The sequence below is a fragment of the Arvicanthis niloticus genome, chromosome 20, assembly GCF_011762505.2.
Source record: "Arvicanthis niloticus isolate mArvNil1 chromosome 20, mArvNil1.pat.X, whole genome shotgun sequence".
Lineage (NCBI taxonomy): Eukaryota > Metazoa > Chordata > Mammalia > Rodentia > Muridae > Arvicanthis > Arvicanthis niloticus.
In genome coordinates, this window is record NC_047677.1 from 52,078,504 (window position 1) to 52,104,770 (window position 26,267).

The following is a 26,267-nucleotide window of genomic DNA, read 5'->3' on the forward strand; positions in this document are numbered from 1 at the left end:
TCATATATACAAATATCTACTAAATATTTGCCTATTTAAGTGAAGCTTATACAAATGTGCATGCATTTATCAATGGCAAATTAAATTGAAATTAAAAATAAAGGGGAAAAGGTTCTTTTCATATATAACTCCACAAACATAAACTTCAGAAAGCAGATTTTTAAAACTATTTATTTCCTTTACCTGTTGTATTTGGATTACAACATTCAGTTAAATCAAGAGAATAATTAAGGAGTCTCCACTGGGTGAGTCCCTGAGGAAGAGCTCCTCAAAATTCCACACTCTGAACTCACAGTGTTTTCCTGAGAGCTAGCCTAGAGGAACAGCATGTCCCCTGGTGCCTGGACGGCTTCAAGTACCATGAACCTAATGAGAGGTTAAAGCATCCTTTGCTTCATATCATTTTTGTGTGAAAGGTCCTTAGCCTTCTTCTTATAAGAAAATCTCACGGGTTGATTCTAGAACAAAGATGCTCTGTCTCTAATATACAATGAAATTTGTTCCTACCAACTAAGATCAGCATCGGTGAGTTAAACTTCTCCAAATTCTATAAGATGCACCTAAGATTTAAGCAGCATGAGCAAGCATCCATATCAGGTATCAAAGGTGTGGCTTCTAATAAAACTTACAACAGCCTTCCTAAAAGAATAGTTTAGGAATAAATGTAAGAAAGTTGTCAGTCACTTCAGTGAGAACATGCAGGCGGCTGTGTACTAAGTTCTTCATTTTCCTATTTGCACAGGAATAAAGTTCTTTCTACCTTTTCTGCTTTCAAAGCCAATGTCGTCCTCTCTCTCTCTCCCTTTCTCTCTCTCTCTCTCTCTCTCTCTCTCTCTCTCTCTCTCTCTCTCACTTTGAATAGGCTGAAAAATACATGCAGTGAGTTAATCTATGAAAGTCACATGAATTATAGTCACTTCAATGTGCATGATCTGGGCTACCATGAATAAGCACTTCTTGGACTGCCTGTTAAGTTCAGAAGAATTTTAAACCAGGGAAATAACTGTCTTAAAATTATCAAATATTTTGTCAAGCAAAGTAGATGGTGTCCTAGAGGAAGAATTTCAAATACCAAACATCAAAATTCATTTTGAAATTGAAATTTCAAATATCAAAATATGATTTAGAAAAAATGAAACAGCATAGCCTTACAATATGATTGGTTCTTTGCGAGTAATCTAAGAAATCGTCATTATTAGACCCAGGTTGTTGAGAGGGTTTGATAAGTAATAATGAGTGAAGAGATAGAAGGTCAGTCAGAAAATATCTTGGGGAAGATAATGTTTGGTATACCAAGATTTTTGGATATCACTTGTAAAAATGAAATTATCAGAAAATGAAGTGTGAAATTAAGAAAGTCATGGTGATTTGTTTCACAGCTCAGCCCAGCATAACTGGAACTGCATAAAGTTGAAGAATGAAACTGCCAAAGATGAAAGAGTCATGTACAACAATGTAACAAGAGGTAATAACTAAAGAAACAATTAGTTGCTTGAATGAAATGTAAAGATGAAAGAGATGTGACAAACAGAGACATGCAGTGGGAGACAGCTAACCATGAATATGAGAATCCGAAGCAAAGAAGCAAGAATAAGGAGACTATAAGAGAATGCTGAGGATGGAACAAGGGCTTTTGTCTAAGATGGATGAGATGTAATATCTATATATTTAATACAGAGAGAGAGAGAGAGAGAGAGTATCATACTGTAACAAAGCAGTCACTGAGATTGAATACAAATGGCTAAAGAGTAGACACTGGCTTTGAAAGCAGAAAAGGTAGAAAGAATTTTATTCCTGTGCAGATAGGAAAATGTAAAACTTAGTGCACAGCTGCCTGCATGTTCTCACTGAAGTGACTGACAACTCTCTTACATTTATTCCGGGTTGTTTCTAATTATTTATAGTGTTTACCTGTAACTGAGTTTTCTATAGTCATCAGAGGAGGCTGCAATATATTACTATTTGTAATGTTCCATGCTAATGTTCCATGTATAAAGGATACTACATGACCTCATTCCCACCGGCTTTATTGAAGTAAAGCAAATTCAGTCATTCAGTTTTTCTAATATTGACAAGTCAGGCTCTATTCTAGAAAATTCTTATGACTTGTTGATTACATTTAAAATTTCTAGTTCCAGCAAATTGCTAAATATTTGTTAGAACTGAATGTTAACTAATCTCAGGGATGACAAGTTCTTCTTGCTATCAGTATTTTCTTCTAACTTTTCTTAAATAGAGTTAAACTTTGAGTCTCAAGAGTGACCATAATGAATGTGAGCTTCAAGACTGGATTCCTCCTCATAGGGTTCTCTGATAAGCGTAACCTTCAGATTTTACATGCAGTGCTCTTTTTGATCACATACCTGTTGGCCATCACGGGCAATCTGCTCATTATCACCATCATCACCTTGGATCAACGTCTACATTCCCCCATGTACTACTTCTTGAAGCACCTCTCTCTTTTGGACCTCTGCTTCATCTCTGTTACTGTTCCTCAGTCCATTGCAAACTCATTCATGGACAATGGTTTCATTTCTCTTGGTCAGTGTATGCTTCAGGTTTTCTTCTTTATAGCTCTTGCCTCATCAGAAGTAGCTATTCTCACAGTGATGTCTTATGACCGGTATGTTGCCATCTGTCGGCCACTACAGTATGAGACAATTATGGGTCCTTATGCCTGTAAGTGTGCAGTGATAGCTGTATGGATGGCTGGAGGACTATCTGGGCTCATACACACAGGTGTTAATTTCTCAATTCCTCTTTGTGGGAAGAAAATTATTCACCAGTTCTTCTGTGACATTCCCCAAATGCTAAAACTAGCTTGTTCTTATGAATTCATTAATGAGATTGCAGTGGCTGCATTTACAACAGCCACAGCCTTTGTCTGTTTGATTGCCATAGTGTTCTCCTATATTCAGATCTTCTCAACTGTAATGAGAATTCCATCAGCTGATAGTCGGACAAAGGTGTTCTCCACCTGTCTACCACATTTGTTTGTAGTCATGTTCTTCCTCTCGGCTGCAGGCTTTGAATTTCTAAGACCTCCTTCAGATTCCCTGTCAGCAATGGACATCATATTCTCCATATTCTACACTGTGATACCTCCAACACTCAATCCACTCATCTACAGCTTGAGAAATGAGGCCATGAAAGCAGCTCTGAAGAAAGTGTTGTCAAGAGAAGAATTTTCTCGGAGAATGGTATATGTAAAAGCTATATTCAATTTCTAAAGAGACAACAAACTGTGAGGCATTGCAACTATGTCCTAGATTAGAGAAGGGATGAATTAAATTTCTTTTAAGATTCTGTTTCAATGTTTCTCTTCGTTATGTCCTTCTCAGAGACAGTTGTATGAAATGAAAGATAAGTACTGGTAAGGATATGCATGGGCTCCCTTCTTTCTCCAATCCCAATATTATTTCAGATCATTTTTTTAAGGATGCACAGGAATTAAGAGAGAAAGTAGAGTTAGTTGCGACAAGATCCAATACCAATTTAAAGTTAATTTTAATAAATACATTTCAAACTGCCATTAGGTAAACTGATTTTGTCTGTGTGATACTAGATCCCTTATTGCTGTATAAAATTCCCTATAGGCTGTCAAGTTTCCTGCTATTCTTACATAGGTTTTCTTGCTCATAAAGAGTATACTATGTCCATAACTTATTCAGTCCCTTGCAAAATTCACGTTTCCTATATACTCTTTTCCTAATCCAAGTGAACCAGTTTCTAGTTTTACTACATTTTACCTTTTCACTAATGATGGAACAAAGCTATTTTTTTCAAATAAAAATTGGTAAAATTATGAATCACAATATTGTTTATTGATAATTTGCATTTACCTATATGTCTCACAGTGTAAATGCTTTGTTCCCAAGTATAATTTGTGTGTGTGGATATGATTATAAAATTTGGGACACATGATTACAGCTCACTAACGAAGTAGGTCCCAAGAATCTGCTTTTCCATCACTGAAAATGCTCAAGTTAAATCTTACCCTATCTGATACAAAGAGAGACTCCAGTAAGATCCTTACAGACAGGCAAAACACAACTGTGATGAGTTCTGTGTGCTGAGCACAAACTTGTGAGTGCATTAGCTTAAGTGTTGAGAAGCTAATGGTGTTGCTCACTTGGGTTACTAACCTGCTTTTTTTTCCAAAAGACTCATTATTTACAAAGTTAAAATATAAATGACCTTTCATCAACAGTGTTCAAATGAATCAAAATACATACTCTAATGACATTGGGAATGAGCAGTGTCAGAACAATAGATTTTTTTAGATCATTCTCTTGACTATATGCAATGTTTAATTTACTTTTTATTTTGAATATTAACATCATTTTAAACATGATTTAATGATCATCTGGATCTACAAATGCATTTGTCCATGTGTATAAGTAATTCCTTGGCTTTCATGCCTCATCCTCTTTTCTACATGAGTTCAATACTGTGCAGCATCTTCCTGAGTACTGTTTTATCCACTATATTTCTCTAATACAGGAAATCATCCATGAATTATATTACTATTAATAAAATTTAATAATTTATGCATTTTATTTTCTCTCAGAGAGAATTTTAAGAGGTCTAAAGAAAACAGTGACATAAAATGAAGATAAATAACATTGTAGGCTTCTCTGCGTGTGCCTCTGTGATAATTTGTAATTAGATTTAAGGGAAAATGTTCTTTAATCCTTAGCATCTTTGCATATCATTAGATTGAAATGTTGTTGAAGGGTGAGCCCACTGAACTCTAATCAGAAACTATTTGTCAGTTCATGGAAAGAAAATATGTAATACTAATTGCCCTATTAACTACCAGAGAATCGGCTATAACAGAGCATTAGTAGCTTCTACATTTCACTCTTTTCTCAGTTTTCAACTCACATTTTTAATCTAAGGGTTTTTTTTTTCTCACCACAGTTAATGATTCCTCTGGCCACTTAATTGTTCATGTAATTTAATGCTAGCTTCTCTCAACCCACAACCAAACAGTCAGTAATTAGTAATTGCATCTTCACCACTATCATGGCATGGTAGATAAACATTTTCTCAGACTAGTGCACTGGATAAACAATCCCAACCAATTTTCTGTTTTGAATGCAGTAGAGATTCCTTTCAATTTGAATTTTATCAACTGTATTGTAATGACATTTATACACACACACACACACACACACACACACACACACACACACACACATATGAATGGCATGCATGTAAAGTGTACACAGACTGAGCACTGAATGCAACCATTTAAATCAACAACCTCAATCAAAACAATCACAGAACCAAACTAGGATCCATGTTCATCAGGGAATCTTCTTTTCTGCTCCAGCCTTCTAACCTCAGGGACCACCAAATCACCTTTATCATTACACAGTTGTTTCTCTTTCTGGGTTTGTATCATTCACTTTTCAGCAGGAAGGTGTTTAACTGAGTGTGCTATTCTGAGGCTAAACTACATAGTTCACTTCTATCTGAATTGTGTTCTATTACATAGACATAGAGCATCTACTTTGCAGTAGTATGATTTGTTATGTCTTTTACTCATGGGATATCTTGTTCATGATTTTGTTGGCTGGCAAACAACTGCATTGACTTCAGTATAAGATCATTCTAAATAAAGCTTTTATGAATGTTTATATAGCATTTTAAGGTCATGTTTTTATTTGTTTTTTGTTGTTTTGATTAAAGGTGTGCATTGAAATTTTATACTTGTATAGTGTCTCTGATTACTCCCATGCGCTCTAATCTGCCTCTTACCCTTGCTATCCTTCTTTCTCCCCTCTTCTCTACAGATTCTTTTCCTACATTTCCACATAATGTTTCTCATTTTCCTTTGTGACTTTTTTTTTGACCAGGATGTGTGGCCAGAGATTTGGAATGACCCACAGAATAGTGATGAGTTTTCCATTTGGTACACAACTGAAGGCAATGACCATACAGTCCCCAGAATTCATCAAGTGCAAATAGTTAAACAAGAGCAAACAGGGAACACGTGAGCCTCTCCCCAGTGCATGATTGACAGGCCCAGTTTTGTTTAAGCCCAATTCAGCTTTCCATTTACAGTGGACTGTAAGAGGTGTGGGAGCTCATAAATCTTTTCTACTTCCATGTTGACTAGCTTAAGTTTATGTAGGTATTCTGGAGTCAATCATAGTTCTTGTGAATTTATTAGTACAGCAGTCCTGACATGTTCTGAAGACACTATTTTTCTGGTTCTCCAAGACTCTTACAGTCTTTCCATGCCCTCTTCAGTGATGGTCCCTGAGCCATAGAGATCAATAATATAACTCCATGGATGGCTTATTCTTCGTACTTTGACACATTGTGAGTTTATATTAGCCACTATTTTGCTGCCTAATGAAACTTCCCACATAAGGTTTGATTTCATAGTTTAATCTCTCAACTTGACACATATGCTGTCTGTTGTCACTATAAATCTTATAAACATGAGCAACCAGGACAGGAAATGCTTTATTTCATCTATAGTCCACAATCCATAATTGAGGGAAATTAGTGAAGGAGCTCAAGGCAGGAACTTGGAAGCAGAAACTGAAGCATAAGTCATGAAGAAGTGATGTTTACTGGCTTGCTCTCCAGAGCTTGTTCAGCTTGCTTTCTTCTACAACCCAGAAACACTTGTCCAGGAGTGGCCCCACCCACAGAGCACTGTGCAATTCCACATCAATCATTAATCAAGAACATGCATCCACAGACTTGCTTACAGGCCAGCATAATGGAAGCATTTTCTCAATTGCATTTTCCTCTTTCCAGATGATACTAGCTTGTGTTGAACTGACAAAATTTAACCAGCACAGCACTCAGGAAAAAGAAATCTCTATTATCTTTTTTTCAGAGTTCATCTACTGTGAAAAACAATGATGCCTAAAATCATACAGTATACCATAAGAGAAGGGTAGACTCTTTCCGTGATTGTGTTTACAGAGTTCTTTCTGTTCAGCTAGCACATGGAGCAACATGAAATAAAAATGAGAATGTTCAGTAGAATATTTTTCATTTAATTTTTATAGTTATTCTAGATTTTCAGAAGTTGCAAATTAGTACAGATCTACACCATGCCTCATTATCTTATAGCTCTACCTTATATTACTACAATGTAATACCAAGTCATAGATTTATAGTCTTTTCTTAAATGTATGAAGCAATACAGCTGCTACCTCAGTTGAGACATAACTATTTTATCACCACAGGATTTACCCTCTACATAGTTACATTCATCTTCATTCCCCACCACATTTCAATCCTTAACAATCAAAGATATTTTCTCCATCTTCAATATTGTTATTTCAGAAATTGTATATACATAGAGTCATACATCATGTGAACTTCTGAGGTTGACTTTTTGTCGGTTATCACTGTTCACATTTGTATACATAAACCTTTCCCTTCCTGTTCTTGAGTGGTATGCTGTAATAAAGATGCACTAAACGTACTTAACATTTCACCCATTAAATAATATTAGATTATTTTCAGCTTGAGGTTGTTAAAAACAATCAGAACTGAATATTTGTGCACTAGTGACTTAATTTTCATGGCTGAAATATATACAGATGCAATCTTTTAAATAACAGTTGTGTGTTTGGCTTTCAAACAGAAATTATGTAAGGTCTCTCTGAGTCTGGCCTGGAAATAGGTGTTTCACTTCTACCTACATTTGTCTAGATGTAGCCCTGTTGACAGGTGGGATAGGACATGTGCTCTATTAATACAAAGAAGAAAGGGAGATAGGGGTTGATGAGTACACAGCAGTATTGACTTCCATATTGCAAGCCTTTTACTCAATTTCATAAAACTTGTTTTTTACTATAATTAACTATTATCAATTTTATATTGGTAGCCTTTGTAGTACGAAATATTTTATGTGCCTAGCCCTTTAAATGATCCTATGCTTTAGAATGTCAGTTGGCTTTTGGACTTCTGGGAACAGGGTAACAATATAAAATCAGAGAGAGAGAGAGAGAGAGAGAGAGAGAGAGAGAGAGAGAGAGAGAGAGAGAGAGAGAGAAAGAAAGAAGTGGGACTGAGGAATAGGCAGGAGTAGGGTCCAGGAAACAGAAGAGTAGTGTCAGAGAAAACAGTTGATGCAGGAAAAAAGAAGCATGAGTAGTGTAGAAAAGAAAAGAGATTGAGCAGAGTGAAAATAGAGTCAGTTTTTAGCGAATTGGGCTAGCAGACTGAGAGAGAAGACAGTTGCTGACAATTGAACTAGGAAAAGCTGAGCTGAGTCAGAGAAGATATTGATAGGAGAGAGATTAAACAAACAAACAAACAAAAAACAAAGCAAAACAAAACACCCACAAAGTAACCAAAAGAAAGAAATTAAAAAGAAACATAAAGCTTCATACATAAAGCTACGAGCCTGAATAAGGATTTGTTTGGAAGCACTGGAGAAATTATTTTAAGGTAATGTTCTCTGAATTAATGTTGCTTTCTCTTACATGGCTATATTACTAGCTGAAATTGCTCTGGGGTATGTGTATATATTGCTGTAGGACACTGCAATCTTACAAACTTCATTTCTTTGGGTAAAGAGTACAGAATTTATAATATATTTGTAACTTCAAACTGTCTTCACATTGAACTATATCAGTTTCCATGATTTGTCTATTAGGTAAGGAGCATATGTTCAAAATCATCTCACAGTGCCTCCAGAATAGGATAAACCTTCAAAATCTAAAAGAAAAACACTGAGAATCCACACGCATGTCTCAAATTTATATTTAAAAATGACTATGACCATTGATATCTAGCTTCATTTAAAAAAAAAAAAATAAAAAGGTTAAATTTTTCTGTTACCCTTCCAGAAATATGTGATTTAACTAAAAGTGGATTACTATGAGATATTCATACCACCAGCAACACTAAGGAGCCTGGTAAGCATACAGACATCTGGGTGTCACTGTGACCTTGTGAACAAGAATTGCTAAATGTTGAGGCTCTGTAGACCAGGCTGGCCTCAAACTCAGAAATCTGTCTGCCTCTGCCTCCCAAGTGTTGGGATTAAAGGTGTGCGCCACCACTGCCTGGCCTGCCTCTAGGTTGAAACCTTTTCCCCAGTAGATTCTTATATCTGCTACTTTAGGAACCACTAAGTTGGCAATAAAACCCCAGTCTCACCAAATCCCCTGCTCATTGTGTGACCATTTCAATGGATCCAAATTCCAAGTGACAAAGGAAAATAAAACAATGAGTCACATGTATCATTCAATTTGGCTCCTATTTTTAAAACTCCACCCCTGGAAGAGAAAACATTAAATAAATAAATAAATAAATAAATAAATAAATAAATAAATAAAACAAATCTGGTCTTTAACAGCATATTTTAAATTTCAATGGTGTGGAAAAGAAACATCAGAGGTAGGGAGCAGTTTTCATAGATATCTATACACCAAGAAACCCTGAGGTGAGTTTTCCAACATTATAGGATGAATGCAAGGAAGTTATTCTATAAATCCTTACAGTACATTTAACTTTACATTTAAATGAAGGTTGAAACAGCAAGGGTATAATTCAGTCAAGAAAGGAAGCTCACCTTACTAAAAACGAGTAAATTAATAAAAACCACATATGTGATCCATGTAAAAGTTTTAAAATAATACGGAATAAAACCATAAACAGGAAAAGTTAATATGTAATGTGTTTATGTAACTCAGGAACCAGGAAAACTATTTTTAAAGTAGTTATCTATCAGAGGTAAGCAGTAGAGATAAGTTTTCAGTGTTACATGTTCTAAAACAAAACAAAACAACAACAACAAAAAATAACTGTTTTCCCCCAAAATCATTCATGCCTTTTCTTGATAGATATATTATTGGGTAAAAAAAAAAAAAATTGTATTCATCTAAAAAGCCACTGTTTAAATCTCACATCTCAGTTCTGTTATATAAAACATTGAGACTTAAGTTCTTCCTGTTTATAAAGTGGATCTTAAAATATTTAGCTTAACAAAAATGAAACTACTTGTATAGATCAAATAAAAAATTTACTAAAAATTACAAGAATTTCTGCCTTGTAAAACTCAGTGCTGAATTAATTAACTGTTTAGACTCTCAGTCTCTCTTCAACTCCTTGTACAGTTTGACAAAAATGAAAATAAAAATAACAATAATTCTGCTAATATTTTACCAGTTACAACAGAGCAGAAATGAGAAATATAGAAAATGCTAGAGGCAACCTTACAGTATTTAGTTTTTCTGACTTTGTATTGTATGGTTTGTGGCTTTGATGAAAACCATTTAATCTGATGGTACTCAAAATAGATTAAATTTTTGATTCATTTTTATGAATTGAAAGCCACAAACTTTTCCAGTGTGGCAGCTAAGTATGTTTTAAAACTTTTAATTTACTGATGTTTTATTACAATCTTAAAACAGGTCTTTATTAGGGAAAACTGTAGAAATGGAATACTCAGACACTGAGTTTATTCTACAAAAGGAGTTTGAGAAAGGCAGCCTTAGTCTGTACTATTTCGGAAGAGGTAGGCATTAGATGGCTATTCCTCTGAGCTTAAAACAGGGGGGAACTGTTTTAATCTCAAGATTCAGAGTTCTCACAAAAACCAATATTACAAGATGATTTACTCAGACACAAGCACGAATATGCACGGACCCCCCTCCCCCCCACACACACACATACACACAATTGAAAAGCAGATTCTTTGGGTTTGTTTTTGTTTGTTTGTTTGTTTGTTTGTTTGTTGATACCAACTATGCACCAGGCCATCAAGTTAGACACCAAATTGGAAAATGACTCATATTTTCTTTACAAAAATAAGTTTTGTTGCATACTTTTTAAAAGTCCCTTTAAAAATAGAAATAAGGTGAGAGTGCTTGCTGAGAAACTTGAAGGCTCTGGGCTTGGTTATACACTTAAAAAATAGAAAAACAGTAGGGTGTTCCATCTTATTAGGCTCTTAGTACTACTTCTATGGTAATGAGCACATTGCTTGACAAAAAGAAAATGTGTATCACCTGTCTATCTGCAACAATACAGAGGTACAGAAAAAGTAAGTACAGAAAACTTTAACCAATATCTCATAATTGTATTTCTTTTGTGACTAGTCATAGGTTTCCCTGGTAGAAATTAAAATGTTTTTAGAGAAAGCAAAACAATATTCAATGACAATAAAGGTGAGTTGTTGACACCTGTACTCACCTCTAACTACTGCTTAAGTATCAAAAGGTCTAAACTTCATCACAGAAGAACTATTTTACCCTGCAGATTCTCACCATTGAAGGTATATTTATCAAATTTTCAGGCTTGATAAACTGCATCTTCTTAAACATTAGCCACTGGGATAGAGAAAACAGAACATTTAGGTATAAATTCTGATATTATATATATTATATAAAATTGCATTTCATAAACATTTTTATTTTCTAGCTGTTACCACAAATGTATTCCAAAAATGACTACAAGAAATATAACCATAATGAGTGGATTTCTCCTCATGGGGTTCTCTGACAACCACGAGCTGCAGATCTTGCAGGCTTTGCTCTTTTTGGTGACATACCTATTGGGCTCAGCAGGGAACTTCATCATTATCACCATCACAACACTGGACCCACAGCTCCAGTCTCCAATGTATTACTTTCTGAAGCACCTTTCCATTCTGGACTTCTCATCCCTCTCTGTCACAGTTCCCCAGTATATGGAGAGTTCCCTGGCAGGAAGTGGATACATTTCATATAGCCAGTGTATGCTGCAGGTTTTTTTCTTCCCAGCTTTGGCCTGGAGTGAGATGGCCATTCTCACAGTGATGTCATATGACCGCTATGTGGCCATCTGCCTTCCACTCCACTATGAGGTCATCATGAGTCCCAGAAAGTGCACTTGGGCTGTAGCAGGTGTGTGGCTAAGTGGAGGCATCTCAGGAACATTATACACAGCAAGTACTGTCTCTATCAAATTCTGTGGGGACAAAATAGTTCACCAATTCTTCTGTGATGTCCCCCAGCTGCTCAAGATCTCCTGTTCTAACGATTACTTTGGAGTACTGAAAGTGTCTACTTTCATGTCTGTAATGGCCTTTGCCTGCTTCATGGGGATTGCCTTCTCCTATGGCCAGATATTTTCTACAGTTCTCAGGATGCTCTCTGCTGAAGGCCGATCTAAGGTCTTCTCCACCTGCCTGCCCCATCTTTTTGTTGTTTCATGTTTTCTCTCAACAGGGGTTGGTGCCTATCTAAAGCCAACCTCAGGCTCACCAACTGCTTTGGACCTCCTGCTCTCTATCTTTTACACAATACTACCCCCAATCCTCAACCCTGTTATCTATAGTCTGAGAAATGAGTCCTTGAAGGGAGCTATAAAGAAGTTACTTTTAAGTGAAGAATTCATTGGGAAAAATTATTTTTCTTCTGTCTTTAGTGCCTGCTAACACTGGACACAAAGAAAGTTTTTAATATATTAAATATGTTAGATATGTAATGTTAAGAATAACACAATATTTTCTAGAAAATATATATTATAAACCTATTGTATAGCAAGTTTTGGTATGATTATTTGAACCTATTTTATTAAATTTACTTAGGTAAATTTACTTATACTTTTTTCAAGTTAGTGAAAAATATATGATTATAATCTAGTAATATAGACCCAATTCTTCCTAACTCTTCCAGTCCATTGCCACATGGTACACATGTGAACTTACCATCAATCCTAACATGGGTTTTGCAAACATGTTTATGGGAATATCATAATAATAATAAGCATGAAGGGTAATCACAGTCATTTGTTACTCAGTTCACCAAATGGATCATAATTATAATATTTATCACTTATTTCAAAGGTTCATGTTTCTATATTTTCATATACAAATTTTAAGGAACATGTTTAGCATGTTTAGCATGAACAACTATGCCATTTCTATGCATATCTATATAAAGTGATCATTATAGTTCTCTTGGGTGCCAAGTATTCAATGTAATTAATATACAAATAAGCCTCAGTTGTTTAACTTGTATCATTTACTATTAATTTTCATTTACTAATAAGTCATTTTATAACATAATCCAAATACTCAGAGGTAGAAGCAGGAGGACCTCTGTGATGTGTTTAGGCCAGCATGGTCTATATAGTAAAGAAGATAACTGCTAAAAAGTCCTAAAAACTTTCTTGCTCATTCTAAGGGTTAAAAGCCTCTGGCTTAGGCAATTAACACCTGTAGCCTAACAGAGATGAATTAAGTAATGCAGCCTTTGTTCTATCTCCTCAGAAATTGCTGGGCTCTAACTTTCAGCCTGCTAACTGAAGTCCCAAGGAAGAAAAAGGGACACTTTGAAAAGTGAACTTACCACGCATTTCTAAGTTGTAAAAAAGGTTCCTATGAAAGCTCTCTAAGAAACAAGGGAAAAGCACAATGAATCATGATGATGATGATGATGATGATGATGATGATGATGATGATGATGATGATGATCTCTTTGTCTTCAACACTTATACATCTTTCAGAATACATGATCACATAGTAAAAAGTTCATCACAAGTTTACACATGAATTAAAATCATAAATCGAATAAGGAGTTTACAACAGAGAATGTTTACATGCATATCCATTAGTAATTATCTGGCTAAACATTCATCACCTGTTACATATCTACAAATTCATGGAGCGTTAAACCCCATAACTAAGTTATTAGTGAAGTTCTGTATAGATAAACCCAGCACCTATAATAAATCATAATTCCCTTTTGATGAATGTAATGGGAATGGCATAAGAATCATACACATATAAACATTTGTATGTGTGTGGGTGTTTCAGAGAGAGAAAGAGACAGACAGACAGACAGATGCAGAGAGAGAAACAAAGGGAAGTGGGGTATCTAATAAATAGAGTTTGACCCATCCTAAGGTAGGTTAGAGATTTCTAGAAAAAGAAATCTTTTTGTAGTAAAATAATGGTCAAAGGTACCAGAAGCTGAAAATACAAGTTTTTTTTAATCTCAATAGGAAAGTATCAAAATACTTTGAGATAATATGGTAAAGTTAAGAGAGTTGTGGATGAGATCATAGAACTTATGTGTAACTCAAGGTGAATGACACAGACCATGCAGAAATGACCATTATTATGCTCTGACAGATCAGATCAGACCAGGCAAAGAAATTGAGTGTAAATGCCATATACCTAACTGTAGTTTTCTAAGGCAGAAAGATGCAAAACAGATAAGACTCTTTAAATCAACAAGAATCCTAGCAAATTGAGGCAGAAAAATTGTGAAAGTCCTCCTACACTTAATAATTAGAAGTAGAGAAATGCACTTAAATAAGATAAAGCTGACTTAGCACCTATTTTCTCAGTTGTCCACCTCAGAGAACTGGTAGCTCTGTTTCTATCCAGTGTGAACTTTCCTCTGGTCTTGTAGAAGGAAGGCTTACTTGACTGAAAACAAAGTCATTGACTCTGTAACTGAATATGTTAGTTTTGTCTTTTGACATGAAGAATGAACATTCACAAAGAAGTCTATGATTAATATGTTAAAAATAAGAAACCAAAAAATAATACAAATATAATAAAAGTATTTAAAGAAAGCTGCAGTAAACACTATTACTGAAGATAGATATAGATAATTATGAAAAATGTAGAGTATTAAATCTAAATTAGCCTTTTAAATATGATAGTATAGTTAGAGTAGAAGAATACAAAAAATGTTTTTATAACATTGTTAAATAAATAGATAACAATTGTCATATTTTAATTATAAAATTGTATGGATAGAGAGAAACAATTACATGTATAATTGTAGTATCTAATTCATATCATATTTTTATGTCACTTCTCTTACTTTCTCAAAATATCATATTACTAGGGACTGAATGTTGTTTTGTTTGTAAAACATTTACAATTCTGAGTCTCTGCACCTGAATTATGAAATTATGAATTATGAAACTGACTTTTATCCTAGAAGTTGTAAAATAATTTCATATTTATAAATGTAACTATAGTTATAGATAAGTAGTGTATCTTTGAAAGTATACACATGTTATTTTAAGACAGGGTAATACGACACAAGGGATCACACCTCTAAAGTGCTCAGTAGATGTGGGATCAATCCAGCTCTACCATAAACTCATTGACCCTTGGGTCTGGACATCCATCTGTGCCCATGGCAGATTAATGTGCTTAATCCTGGACCCCACAGCTTGCCTGTCTCCCCAAAGGTCTGTCTTATCCACTGACACAGAGCACCATCACCCTTCTGGTCTGTACCTCCACCTGCAGCCATGTCTTATCAGATTACCTACTCCTCAACTTCACACCCTATGTGTATCCCAGGAGGTCTGTCCTAAGCAGGAATGTAGGAGGACTCCTCTAACCAGGGACACAAGAGGCCTACTCTAGTGAAAATGGCCATCTTACCAAAAGCAATATAGAGATTCAATGCAATGTCCATCAAAATTCCAACACAATTCTTTACAGATCTTGAAAGAACAATTCTAAAATAATTATGGAAAACCCAAAATCCCAGGATTAAGTAAAATATTCCTGAACAATAAAAGAACATCTGGAAGTATCACTATCTCTGACTTCAAGCTATAAAATAGGGCAATACTAATAAAAACTGCATGGATTTGGCATAGCCACCAAAAGAATTGATCAATGGAATTGAGTCAAAGACCCAGAAATAAACCCGCATATAGAAGTTATGGTCTGGTTTGTCTTTCATCCCAAAGCTCTCAGAGATAAGACTCAGACTCAAATTTATAAATATCTTGGTCATATAGCTAACCTCCACGCTGACTATAATCATAACTTAAATATCCCATTTATTTTAACCTACAGTTTGCCACCTGGCTGGTTTACTGTGCCCAGGTACCATATGTCCATCTTCTCACACCTTCCAGGCCAATCCCTGGCATGACTCTCTCCCAGAATTCTTTCTGCCTCCTGGATGTCCCACCTTTCATTTCCTGCCTAAGCCATAGGCACTAGGCTTTTTATTTGAGAGATGGTGCATCCATACAATACACAAGATACTCTCTTTACACCCACATACCTACTGTCACATATTTTTTGAGAAAGAAGACAAAATAATACAATGGAAAAGGAAGACCATCTTCAAAAATTGATGCTGCTCTAACTGGATATCTGCATGTAGAATGCAAATAGAACCACATTTATCAACCTACACAAAATACAAAATCTATTTGGATCAAAGACCTCAACATAAACTTAGTAGTTTTAATCATTGTATCCAGAAACAGAAAATAACATAAATGTCTTTTAGCTGAAGAATGGATGTATATAGATAGTTCATTTACACAATGGAATACTATTCAGCAATTTAAAACAACAAAAACATCATGAATTTTGCAGGCAAATGAATGAAAGAAGAAAATATAATCCTGAGTGAGGTAACTGAGACCTAAAAGGACTTCATGCATGTTATGTATTCACTTATACAGGGATATTAGTCATAAAGTACAGGTTAACTACACTATGATCAAACACAAATGCCCCGCCAAACAAACAAACAAGAAGGCCCAAGCGAGCATGGTTGAATTTTCCAAAGAAGGGAAAATAAAATAGATATTGGAGGTGGAGGGAGAGATCTGGGTGTGAGAGGAGATGGGCAGGGGAGCAGAATGGGGTGGGTATCAGATGTAGAGAAAGCAGGGGAGAGAGAATGAGAATCAGTAGTGAGTAGGGGGCAATCAGGAGGATGCGCCAGACACCTAGGATCAAGGAGGCTTCTGTGGGCCTATTGAGGTAAATCTAGCTGAGACTCCTAAAGATGGGGGATATGGATGCTGAAGTAGCCAATTCATGTAGACAGGTAGGACTCCCAGTAGGGGGACAAGGGCAGCAACCCATCCATAGAACCTTTGACCCAAAATGTGTCCTGTCTACAAGATATGCAAGGATGGAGAAAATGGTCACCCAATGAGTGCCCCAAATTGAGACCCATCCCATGGCTAAGAACCAATGCCAGTGTGGTTTGTTGAATATGATTTGCTTAGGGAGTGGCAATACTAGGCGGTGTTGCTTCATTGGAGTAGGTGTGGCCTTGTTGGAGTGTGTGTGTCCTTGTAGGAACTGTGTCACTGTGGGAGTGGGCTTTGAAACCTTCCTCCTGGCTTCCTGGAAGTTAGTCTTTTAATTGTCTTCCGAACAAGAGATAGAACTTTCAGCTCCTCCAGTGTTATGTCTGACTGGATGCTGCCATGCTTCCAGCAATATTGATAATGGACTGATCCTCTGAACCTGTAAGTAAGCCTTATTTAAATGTTGTCTTTTACAAGAGTTGTGTGGTCAGGGAATGTCTACACAGCAATGAACCCCTAAGACAGAAATTAGTATGAGAAATGGGGTATTGCTGTGATAGCCTGACTAAGCTTTAGATTAGAAAAATGTGGATGTGAAGCTTTGGTAAAGCAGGGGAATGTTTCAATTGGGGCATAATGGGCCAGAGTAGTAGAAGCATGGAAGACAGCATTCCTGAGTCACTTTTCAACTGTGAGGACCTAGCTCAAAAGGTTTCACAGAAGAAGAAAGACTTTAGTATGTGGCTTAGAGATGTTTGTTGTGATATTTTGAAGAATGTTGATGTTTTGCTATTGTCTGGAGAGTCTATCTGAGGCTAAGGCAAAGACATTTCGATTATTCCTTTGAGAAAGGAAGTCTCAAAACAGCCTGGGATAACTTCAGTTGTATGGTTACTAATGTTCACTTTTATGAGGATCATTTTAATAAAAAGTAGCAAGCATAGAAAAAGAAAAATACAAAGTGTACAGTTCAACTGGTAAAGGGGCACCAGGAAGCAGAATGAAGCTAAATCCTGTTTTCTAGGAAATTAAATTGAATTAAGAAGTGATAACCTTGGGACAATATCCCACACAGCTAAACATATGCTTTCTCAGTTAAAGAAGGGATAGTTGTATCTAAGCCTTACTATGGCCTGGTTATTATTTTCTCTTGGACTTTTAATATGGCATGAATTATAATCTAGAAGTGGAGGGTGATCCATATCTTGAGGAATATTGGCCAGGAAACTCTTAGGCCCAGGCATGGTGGTACACACTTTTAATCCTAAGAGACACAGAAGATCTCCAAGTTTTGACTAGCCGGTGACAGCGCATGTTCCCTTTAGAGAAAAGTTTAGGTGCCAGTGTGGTGGTTCATGCCTTTAACTCCAGAATCGGGAGATAGGGACATGAAGATCTCTGAGTTGAAGTTTAATCTACAGAGCAAGGTCCAAGACAGCCAAGCTTAGGCAGTGAAGCAGTTAGCAAACAGAAAACTGGTGAAAATATAATAGAACAAGGGGGCATGTTCCAGCCCCAGCAAGCAGCAGAACTTGGTATCTTCAGCCATGTATATCTGGCTTTAGAGTAAAAAAGCAGAATTATGCAGGACAATTGGTGAAGTGTAGCTGGAGCTAAGAAATTAGCGGTGATTAAGGAGAGACCCACATGATTGAGGTGAAATCTTTTGGGAAGGGTTTTCTGAGAGCATACAGAAAAAGCTCTGTTCTAGAGCTAGCCTCCTGCTCCAGCTGGACTTGGTAATGTGTAAGGATCACCCAGGTGGCACTGCTTTTGATAGTATGAAGGGGTATGGAGAGCAGTTGAGGCTTGGTACTGTGAGAGGCCAGAGAAAGCCACTGGTGAAGGTATAGTGTCAGTTGCAATTGACTGCCCAGGACTGAACAGGTCATGCAAAGAAGCTGAGGATTGGCACCACGAAGGGAGCCTAGGAGAGGCTATTGGTGAAGCCTAGTGTACCAGAAGAACCTAGAATATTAGAGATGCCAGTACCATGGGATGATCATTGTTGCGCGCCAAAAATGTTGAGAACCACACTAGTCCCACGTTCAGGTGACCAAAAATGTCGGGGCCCATACTGCCCGGCTTTTGTGGGCCAAAATGTTGCGGCCTGCTCCGCTCCATGCTTGGCGGCCACTGTGTCCCCGCCCAAGCTGCCGCTCTGGTCTGAGGGTCAGGGTCTAGCAAGAGACTAAGTGGGGATAAAGGGGAAGAGACTCGAAGAATGGAGACAAGACAGAAGGTCTAATCAAGTCTCTGATCAAGTCTATCATTTATTGAAGGGAATTCTGAGGTATTTATATGCTTTTGCCACGTGCCTTGTAAGAGAGTGGATACCACGTGCCTTGCAGGTGTGGATATGACGTAAGCCTTACAGGCATGTATGGCGTAGATAGCACGTGGACAGCACGTGAACTGCATGCCTTGCAGGCTTGGCTACCACGTGTGCCTTGCAGCTGGGGGCAGTAAACAGCAAAACAAAATATGTGGGACATCAGAGTGTGCTTTAGCTGTTGTAGGCTGTTGAAAACCAAATCTCTTATCAGGGTATATGGTTCAAGATGGCTGCAAAGCTGATAGCTGCTTTCTGCTAAAAGTCAGCTCCCAACAGATCATCAAGAACACAGCAGTAGTAAAGTGGAGTTAACCAGACTGGAGTGATACAGAGTTGAGCTGGAGTAGTAATCCACGACCTTTTATATGTCATTTAGTTTTTTTAAATGAATTTGGCTTAATTTAGGTGGGTAACGATTTCCACTGTGTATACCAAGTGCATAACTAGTGTCAGAATAGGCCAAAAGAAAGTGTCTTTTCCCCCATGATTGGAGCTACAGGTAGTTTTGAGCTGCCTCTGAGGTGCTGGAAATCAAAGGTAGGCACTATGGTTAAGTAGCCAGTGCTTTTACAGGCTAAAGCCTCTGTTCAGTCTCAAGAGCACATCATTAATAGTAGTAAGGTGTGAATGGTTGCTTTTCTATATTCATCTTTACCTCAGCCTGATCACCCAGAAGAAGTATAAGATGTATAGCCTCGGAAAGTAACTTAGACTTGGTGCTTAAAGACACCTTCCAACCCAAGCCTCCACCAAAATTCGGAAGAAAAAAATTTATACACACACACACACACACACACACAAATACAAATATTGAAATAAATAGTGGTTGACCACTTTATCAAAGCCACAAATGCAAGATAACTTGAGTTTATCTCATATGTTATAAACAGGCAGCAAAGGGAGCTCTTTTGAGCTGACAAATGTCAGCCGCACCTCTGCTGGAGTTCCTGCCTACTTTAAGGAGAAAAAAGGAACTTGCAGGCATGAAGACCAACTTGTCTGAATGGGATTGTATTCTACTTCCTCATGCCTACAAAACATTCAGTTGGGTGCCCTGAATGTTGATGATTCTAGATGACATGGACTTTGTTCTCAGGAGAAGTTGAGAATGAAACAGAATTCACACTAAATTTGGGGAAATCAAGCATTTATGAAGAGCCAAGGAGTATGGATGACCTATTAAGGAAGCAGCTTTGGCTGTGAAAGATGGGGATTAAAATTAATGACCAGAGAACAATCCTTGGGATGCACCATAGGACAATCTGGCTTCTACTGAATGTTTTGGTTTTTGTTTTGTTTTTTTTTTTATCCACTCAGCCTTCACCATGACTTTCAGTTTTCCTCTTCTTTGCAACTACCTAACCCTAACATGCTGCTTGCTGGTGGGAGCTCAAGTAGATACTACCCAGATTTGTAAGGGGTGGAAAGTGATGGATAGCCTGTTGAAGCTCTGTGGTTGGGCCTTGTTTTTCATGTTGCTTATCACAAGTCAGTTTGAACTGGTCCTTTACAACACTTATTGCTCTGCCTACTCTAAATAGCTCCAAACTACACTAAACCACTCTACCAGAGCAATATCCTTAATCTTCTTTATACTTGTTACTATGAGACAGGGTCGGAATAAGTTGCCTAAAGCTATTCTTGACGTCCCTATAGACTAGGCAAGCCACCCACTTATGACTCTAATACTACTAAAATAATAGGATTATCTATGCAGGTAAAATCTTGAATTTCACTTCAAAATATATTACAGCTTTTCTAGGACTTTGAATATAGAGTATATCTAATTAGATTAGCAGTTATCTATGTTTCTATCAATGTATATTGTTCTTTCTTCAAATATAATTTGGAATAAGTTTCTTTAATATCTTGCCTGAATCCTTTCAGGAATTCCTTCAAGACACTAACATTTTAAAGAAGATATCTTCAAAGGACCTTGCATTTTACATTAGTCAAACGTGTACTCATCATAATCTTGTTTTACATTTATTTTGATGATCTCCATCAGAACAGGGAGATACACTCCTAGCCTTGTTCTAAGTGCAAGATAATTATCTTTCTAGTTTGGTAAAAAAAAGTTCTATAACATTCTGCCTGTTGCGCTATCTTTTTAAATTAATTAATTAATTCAGTTTACTACCCAATACATACTCCCCTTTCCTCCCAGACTCCTTCTCACAACTCTTCTTCATATATCTTCCCTCCTCTTCTCCTATGAGAATGGGGAGCCCCAGCATCACTTCCCCTCCTGCACACATCAGTTACTGCAAAACTAGGCACATTCTCTTTCACTGAGGCCAGACAAGAAAGCTCATTTAGGGTAACTAGATCAACAGGCAGGCAACAAAGTCAGAGACAGACCCTGTTCCAGTTGGAGGAACCCACATAAAGAACAAGCTGGCCATCTGCTACAAATATGCTGGGGGTCTAGGTCTAGTTCATGCTCCCATTTTGGTTGACAGTTCAGTCTCTGAAAGCTCCCAAGGGTCCATGTTAGTTGATTCTTTTGGTCTTCCAATGGAGTCCCTATTCTCTCCAAGTCTCTCAATTCTTTCACCAATTCTTCCACAAGACTCACAGAGTTCCAGCTAATGTTTGGCTGTGGATCTCTGCATCTGATTTAGTCAACAGTTAGGTGGAGCCTCTCAGAGGACAGTTATGCTAAGATGCTGTCTGCAAGCATAACAATGTCATTAACCATATCAGGGTGGCCAGCAATGCACTTGGTATAATACACAGTGTAAAGCCTTATCCACCTAAATTAAGCCAAATTCAATTTTTAAAAATAAATGACATATATCATGAAGAAAATCTCTTTCATACTAGGAAATCAAACATGTGTGTGTCTCTTCAACATTTGCACATCTGGTGCTCTAGGAGGCCAGAAGGTGTCACAGCCCTGAGAGAGTTAGGGATAGTTATAATGAACTCCTGATTGTGCATGGAAACAGCTGTGACCTTCTTCTGAGCCAGCCTGCTCAGAAGATAAAGTAGCATTATTGTGAGATTAGAATAGCTTGGCAAAGCTGTTACTCTAAGAACAATGTCCACTGTGCTAATAGGAGACTTTTCCTTAATGTCTTCTGAATTTGTGTTCTCTGTCCTTTGTGTATGTGTGAATTGTGGCATTGATACATCTATCTGTTAGATCATACATCATGATTAGTAGGGAACATAGGCTCCTGAGAAATCTATCTTCACAGTATCATCTACTTGATTATCAGCTAGGGCCTTGTGGTAGAAGAAGAACATTCTGGAGGCATTTCTACCCATCATTTTTATAATTTACATATGCTTCTGCTGACTTTGAGTAAGAATGCCCTTAAATATCTCTGCTTTTACATTGTGACCACATTCAGAAGTGGATATAACCTAGTGTGCTTAACAGTAAGCAAACATGTTTTTTGAATGTGTCCATACTTTCTCAGTAAAATCCCAATGATTTTTTTTTTCTTGAAGGAAATTGGTTCTTTGGAAATAACTCCTCAGCCTCCTTGCCTGCCATAGGGGAGAAATCTTTCTTGGCTCTTCTGTCTTGGTTATTCTGAAGGGTATTATTGGTTGTCTTGTTTCCTCAGTTCTCTATTTAATTGTTCATAATCTGGGGACTCTTCCACTTGTGGGATTAATAATTTCACTGCAAATTGAGTAATGGTCTATGCAAGTTATCCATTTTGATGCCAGAAAAAAGGGAAAGTGCTTATTGAGTGTTGTGATGGGAACTCAGGTCAGCTCTGATGTCTGGACTTGGTGACTGCAAGGTCTCTGTTGACAAACATTAGGAGCAGGCAGCTGAGCAGCAGGAGCTAAAATGGTGGGTCCTCTTCAATAGTTGATGGAAAGACAGATTGATAGGCTATTGGAGGACTGGTATAGGTGTTGAAGTCTATTTCTCTAAACTTGTTCCCTGACATTACTTCTTAGAAATAACTACATCCATTTTGCTTCAATTCTGCAAGTCATCCTATATTGCTAATTCAAAAATAAAAAGAAAGAGCACAGCTTGATTATATGACACAGAAAAATAGTTTGACTCAGAACAAGGTCAAATTGACCATATATTCTGCTATGCCCAGAGGTTTGTTATCATATTTTGAGAACTTCTTTCCTTGGAAAATTTCCCAGCTGCAGCTTTCACTAAGGGCTCAGAAAGGTAGGGATGAACTTGAACTGTTGTCTCAATTACTAAGGAAATATAGAAAAAAGACAGAACACCCCACAGCCCCACCTGTATCTGCTTATGAGCTCATTATGTTTTGTTTTCTTTTCTTATATATGTTGGAAATTGGTTCTAATTCTCTGAATTGATTTGGTTCCCCAAATTGAGAATCTGCCTGTACCAATACTGAAGGCCCTTGTCCCCAATTGGTTTCTGATAGATGTAGGGCCAATGGCCAATGGTTGGAGAGAGAGAGAGAGAGAGAGAGAGAGAGAGAGAGAGAGAGAGAGAGAGAGAGAGATTCTAGGTTCCTGGGGGAAAGGGACACAGGAAGGAAGAGAAGGAGAAACACCATGGTGTGGCGGGAGACAGATCAGATTTAGAGCTGCAGGAGAGAGCCAACCAACCATATAAGAATTCAGGTAAGTGGCCACTGGCACTTCCATAATTGACCTGGGATAGCAGGTGGAGGATTAAAACTGTTCAGCCTTTGAGCTAGTCACATTTCAAAAGTAAGCTAATGTGTGTGTGTCTTTCATTCACAGATCTAGAGGGCTCTGGTGGATGGCTAGAAGCATGCGACCCATTGGAAACCAAAGCAGAGTAGCACAACTCCAGGAAATATATATAACTGACCCTGAATAATGTATAGATGCACAGCTTTCAGCTGCCAAGTCTGATCTCCCTGTTGTTCTGATTGATCAGTCCTTAGATGTGTATTCAATAAAACATCCCTGTCTGACATCAGTATTCATGTGGTTTGTAGGATGACTCCTGAACCCCAACACAAGTGCTACCGAAATGACAATTCTCTACAGATCTAGAAAAGGTTAGCCCCTCCACCCCATCCCTTCAGATGCTGTGTCCCTTCAGTACCCTAACTCTATGGGAGGTGCTCGTGTTACTCAGCACTCACTGCCCAATGAGGGTCTCAAGTCATACCTGCCAGTCAGAGAAAGAGGAGGTTCTTCCAGATGCTATGCTGCAGATTCTTCTCTGTAGCAGAGGAGGTTGTAAAAGGCATCTCATGTGTTGGATAGCAATCCAATAATAATCTGTGATGTAAATGAATATAATTGATGAGGTAAAATATTTATCAATGCTTAAGAAATAGTTAGGTGCCGGGCAGTGGTGGCACACACCTTTAATCCCAGCACTTGGGAGGCAGAGGCAGGCAGATTTCTGAGTTCGAGGCCAGCCTGGTCTACAGAGTGAGTTCCAGGACAGCCAGGGCTACACAGAGAAACCCTGTCTCGAAAAAACAAAAAAAAAAAAAAAAAAAAAAGAAATAAAAATAAAAAAGAAAGAAAGAAAGAAAGAAAGAAAGAAAGAAAGAAAGAAAGAAAGAAAGAAAGAAAAAGAAAGGAAGAAAGAAAGAAAGTTAAGTGACACCAAGTAGAATGTAGCTATGGGAGGCCTGCCTCTGTATTACCCCACAGATAAGTAGTATGCTAACCAACCTGTTAGAGACTAGGATACTAGCAGGGATACACATGTTTCTTTACCAAGATTGACTCTTGTCAATTTATCTCTAAGCCATAACAAAGTAGTATCTTTGATTTACAATTCAAAGAACAGGCCACTAACAACATGCTCAAGGGAGCTTTATTAAGGCCTGGTGTGCCATAAAGGTTCATTTTTCTTTTTGAGAAAAGCGTAGTTCTCCCACATGGACAAAACTACAACAGGTGACAACCATTTGAAAAGGAAAAAACACTGTTGTGTCGAAGGTTGGCCTAATCAAGCAAGTCTTTCCATGTGGCTCTCATGTATGGAAAAGGAACATGGCTCCTTCTCAAACCCAGGAAACAGCTGGCCAGAGCCAGTAACAGCCTGAAGCCTAGGTTTTGAGATATTTCCCTAAGGCCAGAATGTTTTAAGAATAAAATAGACCTTCTTCTCTGATGCTAGGAAAATGCTTGGAGAGCTGGAAATGGTTTGGGGCCTCTTCCTTTCGGGAGGGGTTGCTTCAGATCTTCAGAAACCAGCTTTCCTGACCACATGAAGCTGTAGTTATCAGTCCCAAACCTACTGTAGGCTTGGTCAGTAATGTTTTTGAGATACCCTGTGTTCCCCTTGTGCAAAATTGTTTTATTAGCTTCCTCATGATTTTGTCCCAGTTCATGATAGTTTCTGCTAACTTCATAGAAGGGTCCTATTTCCTACCATTTGCGCCATGTAAGTAAATCCTCATCACAGCTTCTAATCCCTTCCTCTCATCTGGCTGACATCCTCCTGTTCTCCCTTTCTCTTCAAAATAGGCTCAGAAAAAGGGAGGCCTACCCTGGGTATCAGCCCATCTTAGAATATGAGGTTGTAGTGGGACTAAGCACATCTTCTATTGTGCCTAAGCAAGGCAGCCCAGTTAAAGGAAAAGGATCCAAATGCAGGCAACATTGCTCCTATTCTTAGGAGTTCCACCTGAAGACCAAGCTGCACCTAGAGCCTACATCTGTCCCATGTGTGCTCTCTGTTTGGTGGTTCCTTCTCGCTAGGCCCCTATATGCCCAGGTAAGTTGGTTCTGTATGTGCTCTTGTGTCCTTGACCTCTCTGGCTTCTTCATTCCTTCATTCCCCTTCTTCCATATACTTCTCCAAGCTCTGCCTAATGTTTGGTTGTTGATATCTCCAAGTGTTTCAGTTGCTGGGTGAAGCCTCTCAGATGACAGTTATGCTAAGCACCTGTCTGGAAGTATAGCAGAATATCATTAATAGTGTCAGGGGTAAGCTCTCTCTCATGGCATGGGTTTCAAGCTGGGCCAGTCTTTTGGTTGGGCATTCTATCAATTTCTGTTCCATCTTTTCCCATGCATATTTTGCTGGCAGGAGAAATTATTGGTCTATGGTTCTGTGGCTGGATTGGTGTCCCAGACCCTTAATTGAAAGTCTTACTTGGGTACAGGACACATCCATTTCAGACTCTATATCCTCCTTGGCTAGGAGTTTTAACTAGGGTCACTCTCATAGGTTTCTGGGAATTTA

At 37.7% G+C, this 26,267-nt stretch overlaps 2 protein-coding genes across 2 annotated transcripts; both read left to right on the plus strand.

Annotated features, from left to right (window-relative positions):
* The first annotated feature begins 325 nt into the window (after window positions 1-325).
* Window positions 326-5,715, plus strand: LOC117724796 (olfactory receptor 14J1-like). Its single transcript, XM_076916921.1, has 3 exons — window positions 326-525; window positions 1,380-1,465; window positions 2,237-5,715. Exon 3 carries the CDS (start codon window positions 2,268-2,270, stop codon window positions 3,228-3,230), a length of 963 nt encoding a protein of 320 aa, XP_076773036.1. The 5' UTR covers window positions 326-525; window positions 1,380-1,465; window positions 2,237-2,267; the 3' UTR covers window positions 3,231-5,715.
* Window positions 5,716-8,015: 2,300 nt separating this feature from the next.
* LOC117724805 (olfactory receptor 14J1-like) lies at window positions 8,016-15,668 on the plus strand. The gene is made up of 2 exons (XM_034524726.2): window positions 8,016-8,430; window positions 11,410-15,668. Exon 2 carries the CDS (start codon window positions 11,435-11,437, stop codon window positions 12,404-12,406), a length of 972 nt encoding a protein of 323 aa, XP_034380617.1. The 5' UTR covers window positions 8,016-8,430; window positions 11,410-11,434; the 3' UTR covers window positions 12,407-15,668.
* The last annotated feature ends 10,599 nt before the right edge of the window (window positions 15,669-26,267 follow it).